The 19,412-nt window shown below is 37.2% G+C and overlaps 1 protein-coding gene across 2 annotated transcripts in view; it reads right to left on the bottom strand.

The window, feature by feature from the left end:
• LOC104587831 (Galactose oxidase/kelch repeat superfamily protein) overlaps positions 1–19,412 on the bottom strand; it is a 45,696-nt gene that overhangs the window by 11,859 nt on the left and 14,425 nt on the right. For both annotated transcript variants that reach the window (XM_010245572.3, XM_088889321.1), the window contains 2 exons: positions 18,789–18,880; positions 16,770–16,854 (listed from right to left, as the gene is read on the bottom strand). In XM_010245572.3, the coding sequence (XP_010243874.1) occupies positions 16,770–16,854; positions 18,789–18,880 (177 nt within the window). The remainder of the gene's footprint in view (positions 1–16,769; positions 16,855–18,788; positions 18,881–19,412) is intronic.

The raw sequence follows: 19,412 nt of genomic DNA, 5'->3' as shown, positions 1-19,412 counted from the left end.
GGGATGCTACTGCTGCTAATAACATAAAAACAGTATTAAAATACACATAAACTAATGGGCCTTGGGGACAATAACACTTAGTAATGACGCTAAATAAAAGGAAACAAAAAAAACTGCTAAATCTCAACACTCCCCCTCAAGTTGGGAGTAAATGTCAAACATTCCCAACTTGCGTAGATCATGTTCAAAGTTATGTTAGACACACCTCTCTAGATGTCATCCTTTCCCTTATTAAATGCCTATCCACTTCTATATGCTTTGTTCTATCATGCTAAACTGGGTTATGGGCAATGTTAATTGTTGCTTGATTATCACAATACAACATCATAATTTCCTCTACATCAACTCCAAGCTCTCCTAGTAAGGGTCGAACCTTAAGAAGCTCTGAAACACCATGTGTCATAGCTCTATATTCTGCTTTTGCACTTGCTTGGCTACAACTGGTTGCTTTTTACTCTTTGTTGAAATTAGATTACCCCCAACAAGAGTGCAAACTCTTAATGTAGATCTCCTGCCATCTAGGCACATTGCCCAATTAGCATCTGTGTAAGCTTCCAGCTTCAAGTGTCCATGGTTAATAAACAATATATCCCTTTGCCTGGGTGTCCTTTCAAATAGGCAAGTATCCTATCAATGGCTTCCTAGTGCTGAGTTTGTGTGGCATGCATGTACTGACTCACCACACTAATTACATAGGAAATATCTAGTTGTGTCATGCACAAGTATAACAGCTGGCCAACCAACCTCCGATACCTCCCAACATCTTTTACTAGCTCACCATCTGAAACATTAATTCCGTAATTCTGGTCAATATGTATTAGTTGGTTTAACCCCAAATTTTCTTGTCTCCCATAGTGGGTCCAACACATACTTTCATTGGGAAATAAAGATCCCATGTTTGGACCTTGCCACTTCAATGCCCAAAAAATACTTCAACTCCACAAGGTCCTTAATCTCAAACTCCTAGTGCAGGTTCCTCTTTAAGGCATCAATTTCACTCAGGTCATTCCTTGTGACTACAATGTCATCCACATATACAATTAGCACTGACACCAAAGATCCCCTTCTTCACAAACAAAGTATGATCAGATTGCTTAAGTGTATCCAAAACCAATCAATTCACTCCTAAACTAGTCAAACCAAGCTCTGATTGCATACCTTCCCTTTAACTACATCACCATAAAAACCAATTGCAAGGTCCATGTACACACACCTCTTACAAATCTCTTCACATCAAGTTAAAAGAGACACCAAGAGTGGATAGGTCCAGGCGAGGTGCTCCCAAAACATGCAAAGGCACATAGGAGAGGCATCCAGACATGTGAGGCATACATCTCCTATGCCTCCAATAGAGAGGTGTGTCTATATGCATACACTTCCTGAGAGGCGCACGCTTCTATCATGCCATGTACAAGAGGCGTACACCTCACATGTTTGGCATTGTAAAACAACTTATTGTTTTAGTTATTTTAGTTTTTTTTAAGTTTTAATTGATGGGGCGACGATTATATCATGGTCCCCAATGTAAAAGTGGCAGAAAAAAGGCCTCAATTGATTCATTTGCAAATGAAGAAAGAAACTTAGAGCTTGAGTGATCCTGTGAAGCTTGAACCTACAAACCTATCGTGAACTTCGACCAACCTCTCAAATATTAAAGCAGCAATGGTTAAGTATGGTGTATTTTTATTTTTCTTTTCTTTTCATCTTTACAAACTAAGAAACTTAAGGCTTAAGTGAACCTGTGAAGCTATGAAACTGAGAACCTGCTCTGATCTTCGACCAACCTCTTAAATCTTCAAGCTGCAATGGCCAGGTATGGGGTATTTTTATTTTTGTTTTGTTTTCTTTATTTCTTCTTCTTCCCTTCTTTTTCTTTTTGGTAGCTCTATTCACTCTTGAGCTTGAACAGAGCTACATTACAAAAACACCACACAACTCTGTTTGGTCTCACTCTATTTTTTTCTTTTTCAATTTTTTGAAGACCTTAAGTTAAGAGGACCAAAGAGACCAAGACGCTATAACGCTGGTTGTAGCTTCAGCCATCAACTTCAACTCTTCAAGCAACATCTATCTTCTCTTCTTTTAATAAATTATTTCTTGATTGTGCTTGCCTCATTTGTGACTAAAGAATAATTTTAAATTGGAATTACTAAACCATAGACATGTTAATTTAGTCTACTGACTCTATTCTATGGCCAATGTAGATTATAAAAATTAAAATAACCTAGCAAAAACTCTTTGTATTTATTTTTACTTTGTTTTTGTTAAATATCAATCATTAAATATTTGAATTTTTTATTTTGAAGTTGTGATTTATGAATTACTTGAATACTTGTATAAACTAGAAACTTAAAGTGATGGATTGAATTATTAACTCATAATTTTTTTATTTAATTTGATTAAGTGCTGCAATTTGATCATTTTTCTAATCTCTATTTCATCTAGAGTCAATAATGTCTAGAAAGGATTTTGCTTAGGAGTATATTAAGGAAGAGGAGGGCGAAAAGGGCTATATTTATTGTGCATTTTGTAGTAAATTATGCAAAGAAGGCATAAATCAGTTAAAACATGGAAAGAGTGAGTGCAAACAATGCCCTAGACAGGTAAAATTACAATAACAAAATGTGCTAACTAAATTTGAATTTTGAAATGGAGATAAAGAAGACAGATTTTGTGTCTAGTGTTGGGAGGTTTAATTGTACACCTTCTATCACTCCCAACATGGAAATTGTATGGCTACTAATTCTAGGTTTGGGACTACTATAGGAAGTGGAAGTGGGACTCGACAATCATTTCCACCACGACCGCCAGGCCCAATGGATCAATTTATTCCAATTGAGCCACGCCAACAGACATTAAATTCACAGTGGAAAAAAAAAGAAAAAAAGATGTTGGTTAGGCTATTGGAAGATGTTTTTATGCCAATGCTTTATCTTTTAATTTAGAAAATAGTCCTTATTTCAATAGTATGTGTAAGGAGATTGCAAATTTTCGTCCAGGTTATATAAGCTTCCATCCATGCATGATCTTTATACTAGGATCTTAAAAGAAGTGGAGAATATAGATAAATTGATGGAGTATAGGGAATCATGGAAGGAGTATGGTTTCATGATTATGTCTAATGGATGGACTCATGGAAAAAAAATAGGTCCATTATCAAATTTCTTGTTAATAATCCAAGTGGGACAATGTTTCCTAAATTTATTGATGTATCCAATTCAATTAAAGATGGGGAACTTCTTTTTAAGTATCTTGATGATGTTGTTGAAGAAGTAAGAAAAGATAATGTGGTCCAAGTAATCAAAGATAATCACTCAAGTTATATGCTTGCTAGGAAAAAGTTGATGGAAAAGAGGTCAAAATTGTATTAGACTCCCTGTGTTGCACATTGCATAGATTTGATATTAGAGTCAATTGAAAAGATAAAACTTTTTAAAGAAACAACTAAACAAGCAAAGCAAGTCAGAAAATTTATTTATCGGCATGGATGAGTTTTAAACTTAATGAAGAGTTTCACAAAAAAACTAGGAGCTTTTACATCGTCGATTTGCCATTACAAAACCAACCTCCTCAATCAATGTTTGCTTCTGAAATGTGGAATGAGAGCCATTGGAGTAAGCATCCTGGGGGTATCAATGCAAAACATACTTATAATGTTTGATAGCAAATTTTGGCCTCATGTGGCATTTTGTGTAAAGACCACTTTGCCAATTGTTGTAGTGTTAAGAAAAAATGATTATGAAGCAAGACTCTCAATGCCTTATTTGTATGAAATGATGGATTTAGCAAAGGAGCAAATTGCATTTTCTTATGGTGGGAAAATGAGAAAATATATGCCTATTTTGGAATAAGACTGATGAAAGATGGACCCCTCAACTTTATGTCCCTCTTCATGCAGTAGGCTATTATTTAAGCCCACAGCTACACTATGAGTCAAATTTTTAAAATGATCGAGAAGTAAGAGGGGTTATTTGAATGCATGAAAAGGACGATCCTTGATAGACATGAGTGTGCTCTAGCAAATTGCCAGTTGGATATATATGATAAAGCACTAGGAGACTTTAGTTGTGACATGGCAATTGATATAAGAAGAGTCGATCTCCTGGTAAGTGGTTTAGTTGTTTGATAACTAGTATGCTTAATTATTTTGTAGATATTTTAAAGCTTTACTAATGTCTTATTATATGATACTTTTCTAGTTAATTGGTGGGCACGTTTTGGAACCCAAACACTAGAATTAACAAGATTTGCTATTCGAGTTTTGGGTGTTACATGTAGTGCTTGGTTGTGAAAGAAACTAGAATACTTTTGAGCAAGTTTATTTTCTTATTTACCTTTTAAGGTTTTTACGTAATAGTTGTGTTTTATCATTGTTTTTAATAATAAATAAATATTCTGTCTTTGTACTAGATAAACACAAAATAGAGAAACAAATTGGAGCAACAAAGGTTAAATGTGTTAGTTTTTGTGATGTATAACATGAAGTTGAGGGAAAGAAACATGAAAAGGAGGGAAAGCGCAAGTACTAATCCCATGTTGACACAATATGTGGAGGAAGATGATGAATGGAATACTAAAATTGAATATCAAATTCTTCCAACTAATCCTTCTTGGGTGGATAATGACTCTTTGGGTCTTGAAATTGCTACAGCTGAGGTGGTTAAAGATGCAGATATAGACCTAGTAGTGCCAACAACCCCTATTAACAGAGAAGGTTCGAAGTGGGACAAAGAGGGGCCTATGTGATAGTGGTAAGAAGACATTTGATTGTAGAAGTCAAAAAGCTCAAGCTACTAAATCTCAAAATAAGTAATAATTAATGTTTATTTATTCTATTCTAAATTTCTAGTGTTCTAATTAATTTTATAGTTGAGCATTGTTATGAGCGAGGTGACATATTGTCATATTGCAATTGGATTTTGTTTGTAGGGACTGCAAGGAAAGGCAATAGTGTGGATTTAAATTTAATTGATGAGGATGAACATGAAATAGAGAGAAATGATGTAGATGCAAATATTGAAGCTGATGATGATGCCTTTGTTTCTTTGGAAGATGATCATTTAGAGCCTTTTGATTGAGTTTCAGTCGTTAAAAGTTTAAAGTTTTTTTTTTTGTAGCCAATAATTCTATATTGCATAGCTGAATCAAGAACTGTATGTTGTTCCTTGAAGTAGAAATGAACTTGAGTTTAAAATTTGAGATTCAAAACCCAAATATTGAGTCTATTGACAACTTGACAATTGAAATTAAGTCATTTAAGTGTTATGTATGTTTTTATGCTCGAAATATCTATTTTTTATTAATATATACCCACTATAATTATTAAAAAAATACATGCTTGAGGCTTATGCCTCCTTCGCTCGGGAAGCTTACACCTCCCGCGTTTTGAATTATGCCTCATGCCTCCAAGTAGTGGAACGCCTCATGTCATGCCTCGGTGTTTTAAAACATTGTTTAAAAGACCATGTCCACCTAAAATTTACCTGAGGTGAGGTGCCTATAAGAGGTTAATAATGAATGTTATGCTTTTTTGCTAATTGGTTTTATACTTTCTATGGTGTTAGGAGATCAGTTGGTAGGTGATGCAATCAATAAGACTGAACATCATCAAAATGCTTGGGACCCTGCAACATGCATTTGGCTTTAGAGAAAAACAATTCCAATTGCGATGGTGCAAACATGGAATGCAGCTGGAACAACCCTTATTGTGTTCTCTTGCAGCATGAATTGTTTTTCTCAAACTTTTTTCTTTGTTGTAGCCAACAATGTATTATGCCAATGCAATCTTGTATAAAAAGTGTTGAGGTTCAGTAGTTTTTTGTTTCTTTTTATTTAGCATCATTAGTTAGTGTTATTGGGCCCAAGGCCCATTAGTTTATGTTTATTTTTTAAGACTTTTATGTTATTAGCAGCAGCCACCCTATAAAGGGCATATTAGTCATTGTAATCTCTTTTATTTCAAGAGTATATAAGATAATGAGTGGGGTGGCCAAATCATTATTGGTTTCTCCCATCTCTTTCTCTTTCTCCTCTTCTTTTCTCTCCAAGAAACTCTTTTCACTCTTTCTTTCATCAATGTTACCAAATCAGATTACAGTTCTGAACTTTCTACTTGGTATCAGAGCAACTTTCCAAGATTTTTTCAATTTTCCACCATGCGGCCCTAAATCAGCCAACTGCATGGTGAGTTAGGGAGTTGATCGAAGACTTTAAAAGGGCCCGGTTCTTGGCTTTTTTAGTGGGTCTAGAACCCCTTGTGTCAAATCTTGGGTTGATCATTGAAATCAGGAAGAACTAGAAGAGGAAGAGTCTTGATTGCAGCAGAACTCTTTATTTTTGTCCTAGGAAGGGGCACTCAGGCTTTTTTAGATTTCTTGGTGTTTTCTGAAGAAGCAATTCAGTTTCTGGTCTTCTCTAAGTTACTTGGAGGGAGCAAAAGCTTTTTTTCTCCTATTTCTACTAGCTCCCGGGAAGCCAAGAATCTCTTTGGGCAAAGGTTTCTAGGTGCTAGAAGTTTGGTTAAGGCTTCCAAAGGGGATCAACATCGATCTATTTTTTTCTTATATACAATTGATTTTTTAAACTGTTTTGGGAATTATGGAGGGCAGTGGAGTGGAACACAAGTCTATTGGTGAAATGAGACTAAGTGTAGGAGGTGCTACTAATCCCTTTGGGGTAGGAACCATCACTATAGTTAAGTTGGATGGTACAAATTATTTAGAGTGGTCACAATCAGCCAAAATGGCAATTGGTGCTCATGAAAAATTGGGGTATGTAGAAGAAACCTGAGACCAACTCTTTCCAGTGAGTGCAATAGAATTACATGGTGATGACTTGGTTGTGCAATTCTATGTTACCCCATATGAGCAAAAACTTTCTATGAGCTAACATAGCTAGGGAAATTTGGAATAGAGATACAAAGACTTACTCATAAAGTGACTGGTGAGAATGTTTTTAGAGCCTACTAGTTGAGAAATGGTGATTGTTACTAGGCAAGGAGATAAATCTATTGTAGTTTATTTTTCAGCCCTCAAAACCTTATGGCAAGAGATAGACCATTTGGAGAATGCAAGAGGAAATGGAATTTTGATTAAAAATTAGACATGGGAAGTTGTAGATCTACTTGATGGTAAGGAGATGGTTGTAAATGGATCTTGTAGAGAAGATGGGCCGAATGGCCCATAGACAGTTAGTTCATGTTATGTTATGTTATGTTATGTTTCTCTCTGTTGTGGGCCTTATTCTGGGCCCATACTCTGTATTATTCTGTTTTTTGTATTTTCCTGCTCTCTCAAGGGCCTCTCTGTAATTTGTCAAAGATTAACTTATTAATAAGATGTTTAGAGTGTTAGAGAGAGGTTATGTTCGAACCTCTTACTCTCTAACACTCATTGCCGCCAGCTCTTTCTTCTCTACTTCTCTTGTTTGTTCTCTTTTCTGGTTTGCATCTAATCTCAAACAGTTCCACACATCAAGTGGGCTGTTTTTCAACTTGGTATCAGAGCGGGCCATTGCTTGGCGTGTCCCTCATGTGGTTCTAGTTCAGCCAACTACATGAGGAGGTTCTAGGGCTGAAGTTTACAGTCATCCGCCTGGTTCTTGGAGGTCATTGGAGGGTGCCCAAGTTTCTATACACTTGGAGAAGGGTTCGGTGACCAGGAGGAATCAGAGAGCAAGTTTTTCAGCCTGATTTGAAATCAGAGAAAAGGGATTCCGAAGCTAGATTTCGAAGCTAGCTCAGAGAAAGTGTTCGGCCTGGTTTGAAGTTCAAACCAGAGATACTGTAAGTTGTTTTCTCAGTTCTTTGCTGAGTTATTTTTGTTATTTGGGAGGACTGTTAAAGCATTCAAAGCACACCTCCATTCGGCCCACTGTTGCTGGACTGATTTCTGGGTTATTCTGGAAGTGTGGTTCGGCTGTTATTGGGCTTCCAAACTGCTAAAAACTGATCTAAATTAAGTGGTACAAGCCTCTACTTTAGTTCAGCTGCTTCTTGGACTTAGACAAAGTGTTCTTGAAGTGATTTCTGCTTGTTAACAGTGAAGTGTTGACTGTTGCATACATAGTGTTTGTAAAAAGTCCTCTTAGGTACTGTGGATTGTTTTTCTTTGTTCTCCTTGGGAAATTATTGTTGGGAACCAAGAATACATATTGCTTGGAGGCCTACTACTTTTTCTTGAAGGCTGAATCAAGGTTTCTCCTCTTTGAAAGTGCTGCCACCGAACTTGGTTCTCACGGCTGTCAGTTCTGAACTGAGTTTTGTGTGTTGTTGTGTTTGCTATTGTTCAACTCAATCTGAGTTCCTTGAAATCAGATCACTTTTAAGGGCCTGCCGAAACCCTAATTGAAGTTGTTACATAATGGACTTCTCAGAAATTGAGAAGTTAAACTGGATGGAACCAATTATTTGGCCTGGTCACAATCCGTAAAAATTCATATTTGCAGTAGAGGAAAGTGGGGGTTTATCTCTGGGAGCAAGAAAGCTCCCCCAGAGGAGGATCCCTCTTATGAGAAATGGGTGCAGGAGAATTACACAGTGATTGGGTGGCTTGTGAACTCAATGCAGCCACAGATTAGCCAACATTACCTGTGGATGAACTCGGCTAAAGAAATCTGGGATAGTGTTGCAGAAACTTACTCCCAGAAGTTGAATGTTGCCAGAGCTTACAAACTAAGAAGTGATGTGAAGAATCTAAGACAGGGGGAGAAGTCACTTGCAACATACTTCTCAGCCCTAAAATCTATATGGCAAGAGATTGATTTGATAGAGGCCGTGACATGGGATACCCTTAAGGATGCTGAAACATATAGGAAATTGGTTGAAAGGAATAGGGTCTTTGAGTTCTTGACAGGACTGAATTCTGAATATGACATTACAAAGCAAAACATCTTGTCCAAGGAAGATGTTTCATTGTCTCAAGCATATGCCTTGGTCAGCAGTGAAGAAAGCAGGAGGCAAGTGCAGGTTCAAGGGGTCAGTATCAATGATCATTTTGCAAATATGGGAATCAAACCCAAAGGGGTTACAGGAGCCCCCAGTGGCACAGGAAAGAAGGAGGTAGTGTGTGAATATTGCAAGAAGCCGAAACACACTAAGGACAAGTGCTGGAAATTGCATCCCAGTCTTGTCCCTATCCGATTCCAGAAGAAGAATGACAGTAGAAAGACAGGAAGTGCACATACAGCCACAAGTACAGATACAGAGTTTGAGTCTGCAAGTGCACAATTGGCAGCCATGAAAGCTGATTATGAGAAGTTTGGAAGGATGATCAGCCAGCTTGAAGGTGTAACTTCATCATCCAACCCTTCTGGAAGTCCAGCCACCACTGCATTTGCTCACTCAGGTATAAGGGCTTCTGCTAACCATGCATCTACCTCAGGTAATCCCAAGACCCCTTGGATCATTGACTCAGGTGCTTCTGATCACATGACCAACCTTTCCACTTTGTTTGTGTCATATGATTTGCTTCCTGGTCGTGACAAAATCACCTTAGCTGATGGTTCTCTTGCCCCCATTTCTGGCAAGGGAACTGTCAAGCCTACAGACTCTTTACTTTTATCTTCCACTCTTCATGTACCAAAGTTAAATACCAACTTGTTATCTGTAAGTAGCTTGACCAAGTCATTGAATTGTTGTGTAACCTTTTTCCCTTCTCACTGTGTGTTTCAGGACCTGAAGTCTCGGAAGGTGATTGGGAGTGGCCATGAAGCGAATGGAATATACTTGCTCGACACCCCTGGCCAATGCTTTGATCATCCCAAGAATGCTGCTTTCGGTTCTACTTCTTCAGAGTCTGTCAATCAAATTATGTTGAGTCATTGTCGGTTGGGTCATTTACCTTTTTCTGCTTTAAGTCATTTGCTTCCTAAACTGTTTAAGGGAGTCAGTGTGTCCAGTCTCAGTTGTGAGTCATGTCAGTTGTCAAAGCATTGTAGAAAAAATTACCCTGTGAGCAATAAAAGATCCTCTTTTCTTTTTCATATTGTACACTCTGATGTGTGGGGGCCTTACCACTTATCCTCTATGGGGGGCTACAAATACTTTATCCTGTTTATTGATGATTTTTCTAGATTCACTTGGATATACTTAATGAAGTCCCGAGATGAAGTCCCGAGACTTGTGAGGCAATTTCATGAGCTTATTTTGACTCAATTTGGTACCAGAATCAAGGTTTTCAGATCTAACAATGCAAAAGAGTATTTTGAGAAGAGCCTATCCTTGTATCTCTCTGACATGGGGGTTATTCACCAAAGCTCCTGTGTTAGAACCCCTGAACAAAATGGAGTTGCTGAGAGAAAAAATAGACATATTGTTGAAGTTGCAAGGAGCCTTTTATTTGCCTCACATGTTCCCACAAGATTTTGGGGTGATGCTGTGCTACCTATCTCATAAACTGTATGCCATCCAGGGTTTTAGGGTTTAAATCCCCCTTCAGTCTTCTTCATCCAGATAAGGATCTCTTCCCAATTCCTCTTCGTGTGTTTGGTTGTACCTGTTATGTTCACATTCCAAGTGTGCAGAGACACAAGTTTGAACCAAAAGCCCACAAATGCATCTTCCTCGGTTACTCCCCCACACAAAAGGGTTATTGTTGTTTTGATCCAAAGACTGGCACCAGACATGTCTCTATGGATGTTACCTTTGATGAACCTTCTCCTTTTTATGGTTCCCCTCAGGAAGGACATTGTCAACAGGGGGAGAGTCTGTCACAAGTTTTTGCTCTTCCCCTTCCTGTCCCAGTTCAGTCTCCTGACAAATCTGTATCCTCACAAAATGAATCGACGGAGGATCAGCCACTCCATTCCTCTTGTCCTAGTGCTCCTATTTCTTTACCTCCTCGTCCTACCCATAATCCCAAAGTGTATCAGAGGCAGAGATCCAGGAATGAGCAAGTGGTTTCCCTTACAACAGATGAGGCTCATACCCTCCCAATCACAGATGAGATACCAGGTACTGCTTCAGCTCCCTTGGAATCCCCCTTCCCAGATCTTGATGTCCCCATTGCTGTTAGGAAAGGAAAGCGGAAGTGTACTGCACACTGCATTTCCAAACACCTTTCTTATGACCTACTTTCCCCTTCATATTGTGCCTACCTCTCTTCAGTTGCTTCTAACCACATTCCTAGGTCTGTATCAGAAGCTCTTGGGATTCCAGCATGGAGAGATGCCATGCAGGCTGAAATGGATGCTCTACATGAAAATGGTACTTGGGAGGTGGTGGATTTGCCTGAAGGGAAGGATCCAGTTGGATGCAAGTGGGTTTTTACCATTAAATACAGGGCAGATGGGACTATTGAGAGGTACAAGGCCAGACTTGTTGCAAAGGGCTACACACAGACATATGGGATTGACTATCTGGAGACTTTTGCCCCTGTTGCTAAGATGACATCTGTAAGGGTTCTTTTATCTCTGGCAGCTCACTTTGATTGGCATCTCTATCAGTTAGATGTAAAGAATGCATTTCTGAATGGTGACTTACATGAGGAGGTCTACATGTGTCTTCCTCCAGGAATGTATGGGAAAGATATGCAAGGAAAGGTATGTAAACTGAAGAAATCTCTTTATGGCCTCAAACAATCTCCTAGAGCCTGGTTTGAGAGATTTAGAGCTGCACTTGTTAAATTCGGCTATGTTCAGACACAGTCAGATCATACTCTTTTTGTGAAGAAAAGTGGGTCTCTAGCAGTGTATCTCATTGTGTATGTTGATGACATTATAGTGACTGGTGATGATGTCTCAGGCATTCTGGGCCTTAAGTCTTTCCTCCGTACAGAATTTGAGATTAAGGATCTGGGGGAGTTGAGATATTTCCTTGGCATAGAAGTTGCCAGATCCAGGGATGGGATTCTTATTTCCCAGAGGAAATATGTCCTTGATTTGTTGTCTGAAACTGGAAAATTGGGTGCAAGACCAGCTGCAACTCCTCTTGATATGAGTCACAAACTTTCAGCTTCGGATGGAACTTTGTTGGAAGACAAAGGGGTCTTTCAGAGACTTCTTGGGAAGCTTTTGTACCTGTGCATGACTCGGCCAGATATTGCGTATGCTGTCAGTTGCATTAGCCAGTTCATGCATGCTCCTAGAGATACCCATATGGCAGCAGCAGAACGGATTTTGTGCTATCTGAAAGGCTCTCCAGGAAAAGGAATTCTATTTGCCAAACATGGTCATCTGAAACTCGAAGCCTATACGGATGCTGATTGGGCTGGAAATATTGATGATAGAAGATCTACTTCAGGGTATTGCAGTCTGGTGGCTGGTAATGTTGTCTCTTGGAGGAGTAAGAAACAAACAGTTGTGGCTCGATCCTCCGCCGAAGCAGAATATAGAGCCATGGCACATGGAGTCTCGGAATTGTTGTGGTTAAGGTCATTAATGGAAGAACTTGGGGTAGATCATGACAAACCCATGATGTTGTACTGTGATAATCAGGCTGCCATCAACATTGCTCACAACCCGGTACAACATGATAGAACCAAACATATTGAGGTTGATAGACACTTTATTCGTGAAAGAGTCTCCTCCGGTGAAGTGTGTCTTCCATTCATTACTTCTGACGGACAACTGGCAGATTTTCTCACCAAGGGCATTTCCAAGGCAAGGCTTCAACATGACACTGGCAAGCTGGGCATGATTAACATCTATGCTCAGCTTGAGGGGGAGTGTAGAGAAGATGGGCCGAATGGCCCATAGACAGTTAGTTCATGTTATGTTATGTTATGTTATGTTTCTCTCTGTTGTGGGCCTTATTCTGGGCCCATACTCTGTATTATTCTGTTTTTTGTATTTTCCTGCTCTCTCAAGGGCCTCTCTGTAATTTGTCAAAGATTAACTTATTAATAAGATGTTTAGAGTGTTAGAGAGAGGTTATGTTCGAACCTCTTACTCTCTAACACTCATTGCCGCCAGCTCTTTCTTCTCTACTTCTCTTGTTTGTTCTCTTTTCTGGTTTGCATCTAATCTCAAACAGTTCCACACAACAAGTGGGCTGTTTTTCAACTGATCTATACTGTGAAGTACAGAGCTAATGAAAGCATAGAAATGTACAAGGCAATGATGGTTGCAAAAGGGTATACTCAGACTTATGGGATAGACTACTTAGAGACTTATGCATCAGTGGCCAAGCATGTATTTTTTAGTATCTTTAACAGCCAATGTTTTAAAACACAGAGGTGTGAGGCATAAGCCTCAAGCATGTATTTTTTAATAATTATAGTGGGTATATATTAATAAAAAATAGATATTTCGAGCATAAAAACATACATAACACTTAAAATGACTTAATTTGAGTTGTCAAGTTGTCAATAGACTCAATATTTGGGTTTTGAATCTCAAATTTTCAACTCAAGTTCATTTCTACTTCAAGTAGCAACATACAATTCTTGATTCAGCTATACAATATAGAATTATTGGCTACAAAAAAAAAAAAATTAAACTTTTAAAGACTGAAACTCAATCAAAAGGCTCTAAATGATCATCTTTCAAAGAAACAAAGGCATCATCATCAGCTTCAATATTTGCATCTACATCATTTGGTTCATTTCTCTCTATTTCATGTTCATCCTCATCAATTAAATTTAAATCCACACTATTGCCTTTCCTTGCAGTCCCTACAAACAAAATCCAATTGCAATATAACAATATGTCACCTCGCTCATAACAATGCTCAACTATAAAATTAATTAGAACACTAGAAATTTAGAATATAATAAATAGACATTAATTATTACTTATTTTGAGATTTAGTAGCTTGAGCTTTTTGACTTCTACAATCAAATGTCTTCTTACCACTATCACATAGGCCCCTCTTTGTCCCACTTTGTCCCACTTAATTCTAGTGTTTGGGTTCCAAAACGTGCCCACCAATTAACTAGAAAAGTATCATATAATAAGACATTAGTAAAGCTTTAAAATATCTAAAAAGTAATTAAGCATACTAGTTATCAAACAACTAAACCACTTACCAGGAGATCGACTCTTCTTATATCAATTGCCATGTCACAACTAAAGTCTCCTAGTGCTTTATCATATATATCCAACTGGCAATTTGCTAGAGCACACTCATGTCTATCAAGGATCGTCCTTTTCATGTATTCAAATAACCCCTCTTACTTCTCGATCATTTTTAAAAAATTTGACTCATAGCGTAGCTGTGAGCTTAAATAATAGCCTACTGCATGAAGAGGGACATAAAGTTGAGGGGTCCATCTTTCATCAGTCTTATTCCAAAATAGGCATATATTTTCTCATTTTCCCACCATAAGAAAATGCAATTTGCTCCTTTGCTAAATCCATCATTTCATACAAATAAGGCATTGAGGGTCTTACTTCAGAATCAATTTTTCTTAACACTATAACAATTAGCAAAGTGGTCTTTACACAAAATGCCACATGAGGCCAAAATTTACTATCAAACATTATAGTATGTTTTGCATTGTTACCCCCAGGATGCTTACTCCAATGGCTCTCATTCCACTTTTCAGAAGCAAACATTGATTGAGGAGGTTGGTTTTGTTTATAAATACTTTGCAATATCAAGTAAGCTCTCAATTTTTTGTGATACTCCTTAATTAGTTTAAAACTCATCCATGTCGACAAACAAATTTTGACTTGCTTTGCATGTTCAATTGTTTCATTAAAAAATTTCAACTTTCCAATTGACTCTAACATCAAACCTATTCAATGTGCAGCACAAGGAATCTAATACAATTTTGACCTCTTTTCCATCAACTTGAGTGATTATTTGTGATTACTTGAACCACATTATTCTCTCTTACTTCTTCAACAACATTATCAAGATACTAAAAAATAAGTTCCCCATCATTAATTGAATCGGATGCATCAATAGATTTAAGAAACATAGCCCTACTTGGACTCTTAACAAGAAAATTGATAATGAACCTTTTTTTTTCCATGAGTCCATCCACCAATCGTGCAACCATACTCCTTCCATGATTTCCTATACTCCTCCATCGATTTATTTATATTCTCCACTTCTTTTAAGATCCTAGTGCAAAGATCGTGCAAGGATGGAAGCTTATAACTTGGACAAAAATTTGCAACCGCCTCACACTCTTTAAGTAAGGACTATTTGCTAAATTAAAAGATAAAACATTGGCATAAAAGCATCTTCCAATAGCCTTATATACATCCTATTTTTGTTCTTTTTTCCACTGTGAATTTAATGTATATTGGTGTGGCTCAACTGAAATAAACTAATCCATTGGATCTGCTAATCGTGGTGGAAATGATTGTAGAGTCCCACTTTCACTTTCCAAAATAGACTCCTCAAATCTAGAATTAGGAGCCATACACATTCCATTTTGAGGAGCCATAGAAAGTTTACGATTAAACCTCCCAACACTAGATAAAAATCTGCCTTCTTTTTTTTTCTTCATTTAAAATTCAGTTAGTCCATTTCGGCATCTTACTTTTACCTCTTTAGGGCATTGTTTGCACTCACTCATTCCATTTTGGTGCCAGCTAAATGATGTTTTAACCGATTTATGTCTCTTGTGCACAATTTACTACAAAATGCACAATAAATAATAGCCCCTTTTCCCCTCCTCTTCCTTAACATACTCCCAAGCAAAATCCTTTCTAGACATTCTAGACTCTGGATGAAATAGAGATTAGAAAAATGATCAAATTGCAGCACCTAATCAAATTAAAAAAAAAAAAGTGCGAGTTAAATACTTCAATCCATCACTTTAAGTTTCTAGTTTCTACAAGTATTCAAGTAATTCACAAATCACTTTAAGTTTTCCCTCCTCTTCCTCAACTTGTCATTCCCTCATTTCTCTCTTATCTCTGTTTCTCCTCTCATTGGTGGTGCTGCATTAGGTGGTCTTCTATGCATGTCACTAAACCATCTCAGTCTACTTTCTCTCATTTTATCACCTATTGGAGCTAGTCCTAGGTTTCTTTATATGACTTCATTTCTGACCCTGCCCTTTATAGTTTTACCACTCATTCATCTAAGCATTCACATTTCTGCCACACCCATTTTTTGCACATGTTGTTTCTTAACTGCCCAACACTATGCTCCCTAACAAATAGCTGCATTACAACTATTTTATAGATTTTTCCCTTTAGCCAAAGTGGTATCTTCCCATCACATAAGTCTTCAAATGTACTGCTCCATTTTTGCCATCCTACTCTAATTCTCTGAGTGGCATCTCCCTCAATCTCTCCTTTTTTATGGATTATTAAATCAAGATGGAATAGGTCACATTGGGTTCTTTCTCAGTCTCCAATCCTAAGTGTACCCTGGTTTGCACTCCTACTATTATTAAATTTACATCGCATACATTTTGTTCTAGTCCTACTTATTTTAAAGCCCCACGTTTTTAATGCAAAACATAGTTATAAAAAAAAATGCAGGATCCAATCCCAGGCTTGCCAGCTAAATCTCAAGTAAGAATAACAAGAGAACCTATGAATCTTGGAAAATCAAGTCCCCAGGATCCAGCCCCATGTTTGTGATGCTTTTAGTAAACAATATGTTGTAATATGGACCCAAGAAACCTGGGATACAAGCCCTTTAAGTGGTTCAACTCCTCTTTGAACCCAGAAGAATTCCCAAAAAAAGCATCATTACTTCCAAAGCCCATGTGTCATGATGAATTGATGATCATTTTATGAAACATTTTCCTAACATTCCATCAAGTTACAGATTTCCATAATGCTGCCTCTGTGGAGATGAAATAATATATAAAAGAACTGAAATATTCATTAAAAAAATGTGATAACTATGACTAAAATTTTACCTCTATCTAAGACAATGCAGTCATTGTGATAGATGTCATAGCGACTCAGCCAACCACCAGTTCCATGCCCTCCAAATAGTAAGAGCTAAACACATTAAGTAAGAGAATTTTTCTTATCATGAAAGGAATTCTGATAGAAACTATAGCAAAAGCTGGTTCATGTAATGCAGAAAGTACTTAAAAACCAAATGCTTGAGAAATTAACTAATTACTAAAGCTATACCAAAACATACAAGAAAGGCTCAGCTTCTCTAGTTTTCTGTTAACAATGTTTCAAGTTCAAATTCAATATCTAGATAAGGAGTTCTATGGATGCAATGTAACCTTCTTCCCTTGAATTGCACATTATACAAAATCTACGGGCATGCAATCTTCCTTCCTTGATTTTCACGGAAAACATTTTCTGTTAACACTCCTTTGATAAACAAAATATCTCTAATTTCATATTAATACTGCTTCAAGTTCAAATGTAATATCTAGATAACAAGCTCTACAGATGTGTGCAAATTTCAGCCATGATTTGCATAAAGCACATTGATTTTCCAATCTTTCCATTGTTTAAAGTTATCCACCATAAGGATCTTCTTAAGGATTACCAACCATGTGAAGGCTTTTAAGCTCAGGAGGATGAGGCACCACTGGCCCCCTAATGAACTTGCCATTAAAAGATTTTACTATGAAATATTTTAGAGTGATATTTTTTTCCCACCCATTACATTGAAACAAAGGTAAAGAGAAAAATAGATGTCAATCTGCCCATAGACCAACATCAATTCTAACAGGAATCAACTGCACTGCAATGACAACAAAAAGAAATCCATTCTACACTACTAGGTCCTGTAATCCCGAAATGATTAATTTGAAAGTCAAGATGATAGGATGAGATTTTTATACTATTTGCCCAGCCTTATGCCTGGACCTTCCATTACCTTACATTCCCAAGCAATCACAACTGTGCTCACCATATGAACATAGAGGAGAAACCTGGAATACCCAGATGCAGTTCTATAACTTCAGTTCAACTGTCAATACCGTCAAGTTTTTTCCTGTTTATTGTCATTGTCAGCTCTGCCCTCCTCAATAAGCTTCTTCATCACTTATTGATGAGAGGATTGTTGTTGGAAGCACAATGCTTGGTTGAATAACAGAAAATAGTTCATCTGATGTTTTATAAGTTATGATGCAATCTTTTAAAAAATGACACTGTAACAAATACAAATATGTGAACATTTAGAATTTTAGTTTTAATGGACTGCAAAATTTGAAGAAATAAATTCCCAACCATGTTACATGGATACTGATTGTTGGAAGCTCAAATAGGTAATAAGGTGTTGGACTTGGCAAGCCTAAAAAAATAGGAGTTGGATAATTGGCTGCCATGCTATAGTCTTAAGTTCTAATTTTCGATGACACTTTTATGCTGCATAAAAAAGAAAGCCACTGAAAAGAAAAAAAGGTGATTATATAAAAAGTAAATGCATATATATATATATAGGCCCACAGTATACTTGTAAATCCCAGTAGTATACTTTGTCAACTAATTTCTGCCCTACTAATGTGGCTGAGTTAAAGAAGCATATAACCCTATAAAGGATGTGATTTTGGAAGCTCTTTCCTTGACTCCAAACTTTGAGGAGGGAAATCACAAAGCTAGAAATTGAGTTGACGAGAACATATAGAGAGGCTCCAAGCTCAGCTAACAGTATTACTGATGGACTAGCAAAACAAGGGGCAAACAGAAGTCAAATGTAATGTGAATTCATATGCAAAATTTTGTTTAAAGAGGCTATCCCAGACTATCTACCTTTTGGGGTGCTTGGCACATGATTTAACAATTTAACAATTTTTATACATACTTTTGACTGTTACCAATAAAAAATGTCACCGGGATGTATAAGACCATATGATGTCTCATGCATTTCAATTCCTACATGGGTATGAAGGACAAATGAAAGACAGACCAGAAAATAAGCATGCGAAACAGAATAAAAGAAAGAAAGGATCTCAAGATTTCATTACATAATGTCCTCCTGAAGCTATTGTATGGCCACAACGAGGAGAAGGCGACTGGCCAGGAAGCTTCAGCTGGGTCCACCCTGGTGTTTCATTGTCTACCTTCCACAAAACAAATAAGAAAAACGTCACCCTGCTTTATTTATATTAGTAAAAAAAAAAAAAACTTAATTTAGCTTAGGAAAGAAGTAACGCAAAGACTGGAACAGAAGCATGTATATTGTTTTCAAAAGAAAAAGAACAAAAAATACACAAGCGGATAGCATAACAATTGGTTAAATAAACAAGCAATAAATACATAGTAAGCTAAGCATAACAGAAGTTCAGCAGATAGTCCATAATTCACAAAAAAAATGGAATGACAGAAAAACAAATGGAGGTTTTTAAAGATAGAATATTGATAGAAATATATTCCTCAATAGCCGATTTTCTTTAATGTAAGAATGAAAAGTTATATTAAAGAAAAGAAAAAACTGAATAGCATCAAATGGCAGGTGTTAAGATAACACCCCATAAACTCAAGAAAAAATCCTACCAACCACTCTAAAACAGCTTACAGGGACAGAAACAAAAATTGAAACCATTCTTGCACAACAACAACAGCACCTACAAAGCTCATGTTAATCTTCC

The sequence above is a fragment of the Nelumbo nucifera genome, chromosome 6 (assembly GCF_055504915.1).
Source record: "Nelumbo nucifera cultivar China Antique chromosome 6, China Antique-T2T, whole genome shotgun sequence".
In the NCBI taxonomy this organism is placed as follows: domain Eukaryota; kingdom Viridiplantae; phylum Streptophyta; class Magnoliopsida; order Proteales; family Nelumbonaceae; genus Nelumbo; species Nelumbo nucifera.
This window is presented reverse-complemented; position numbering and strand designations above follow the sequence as displayed.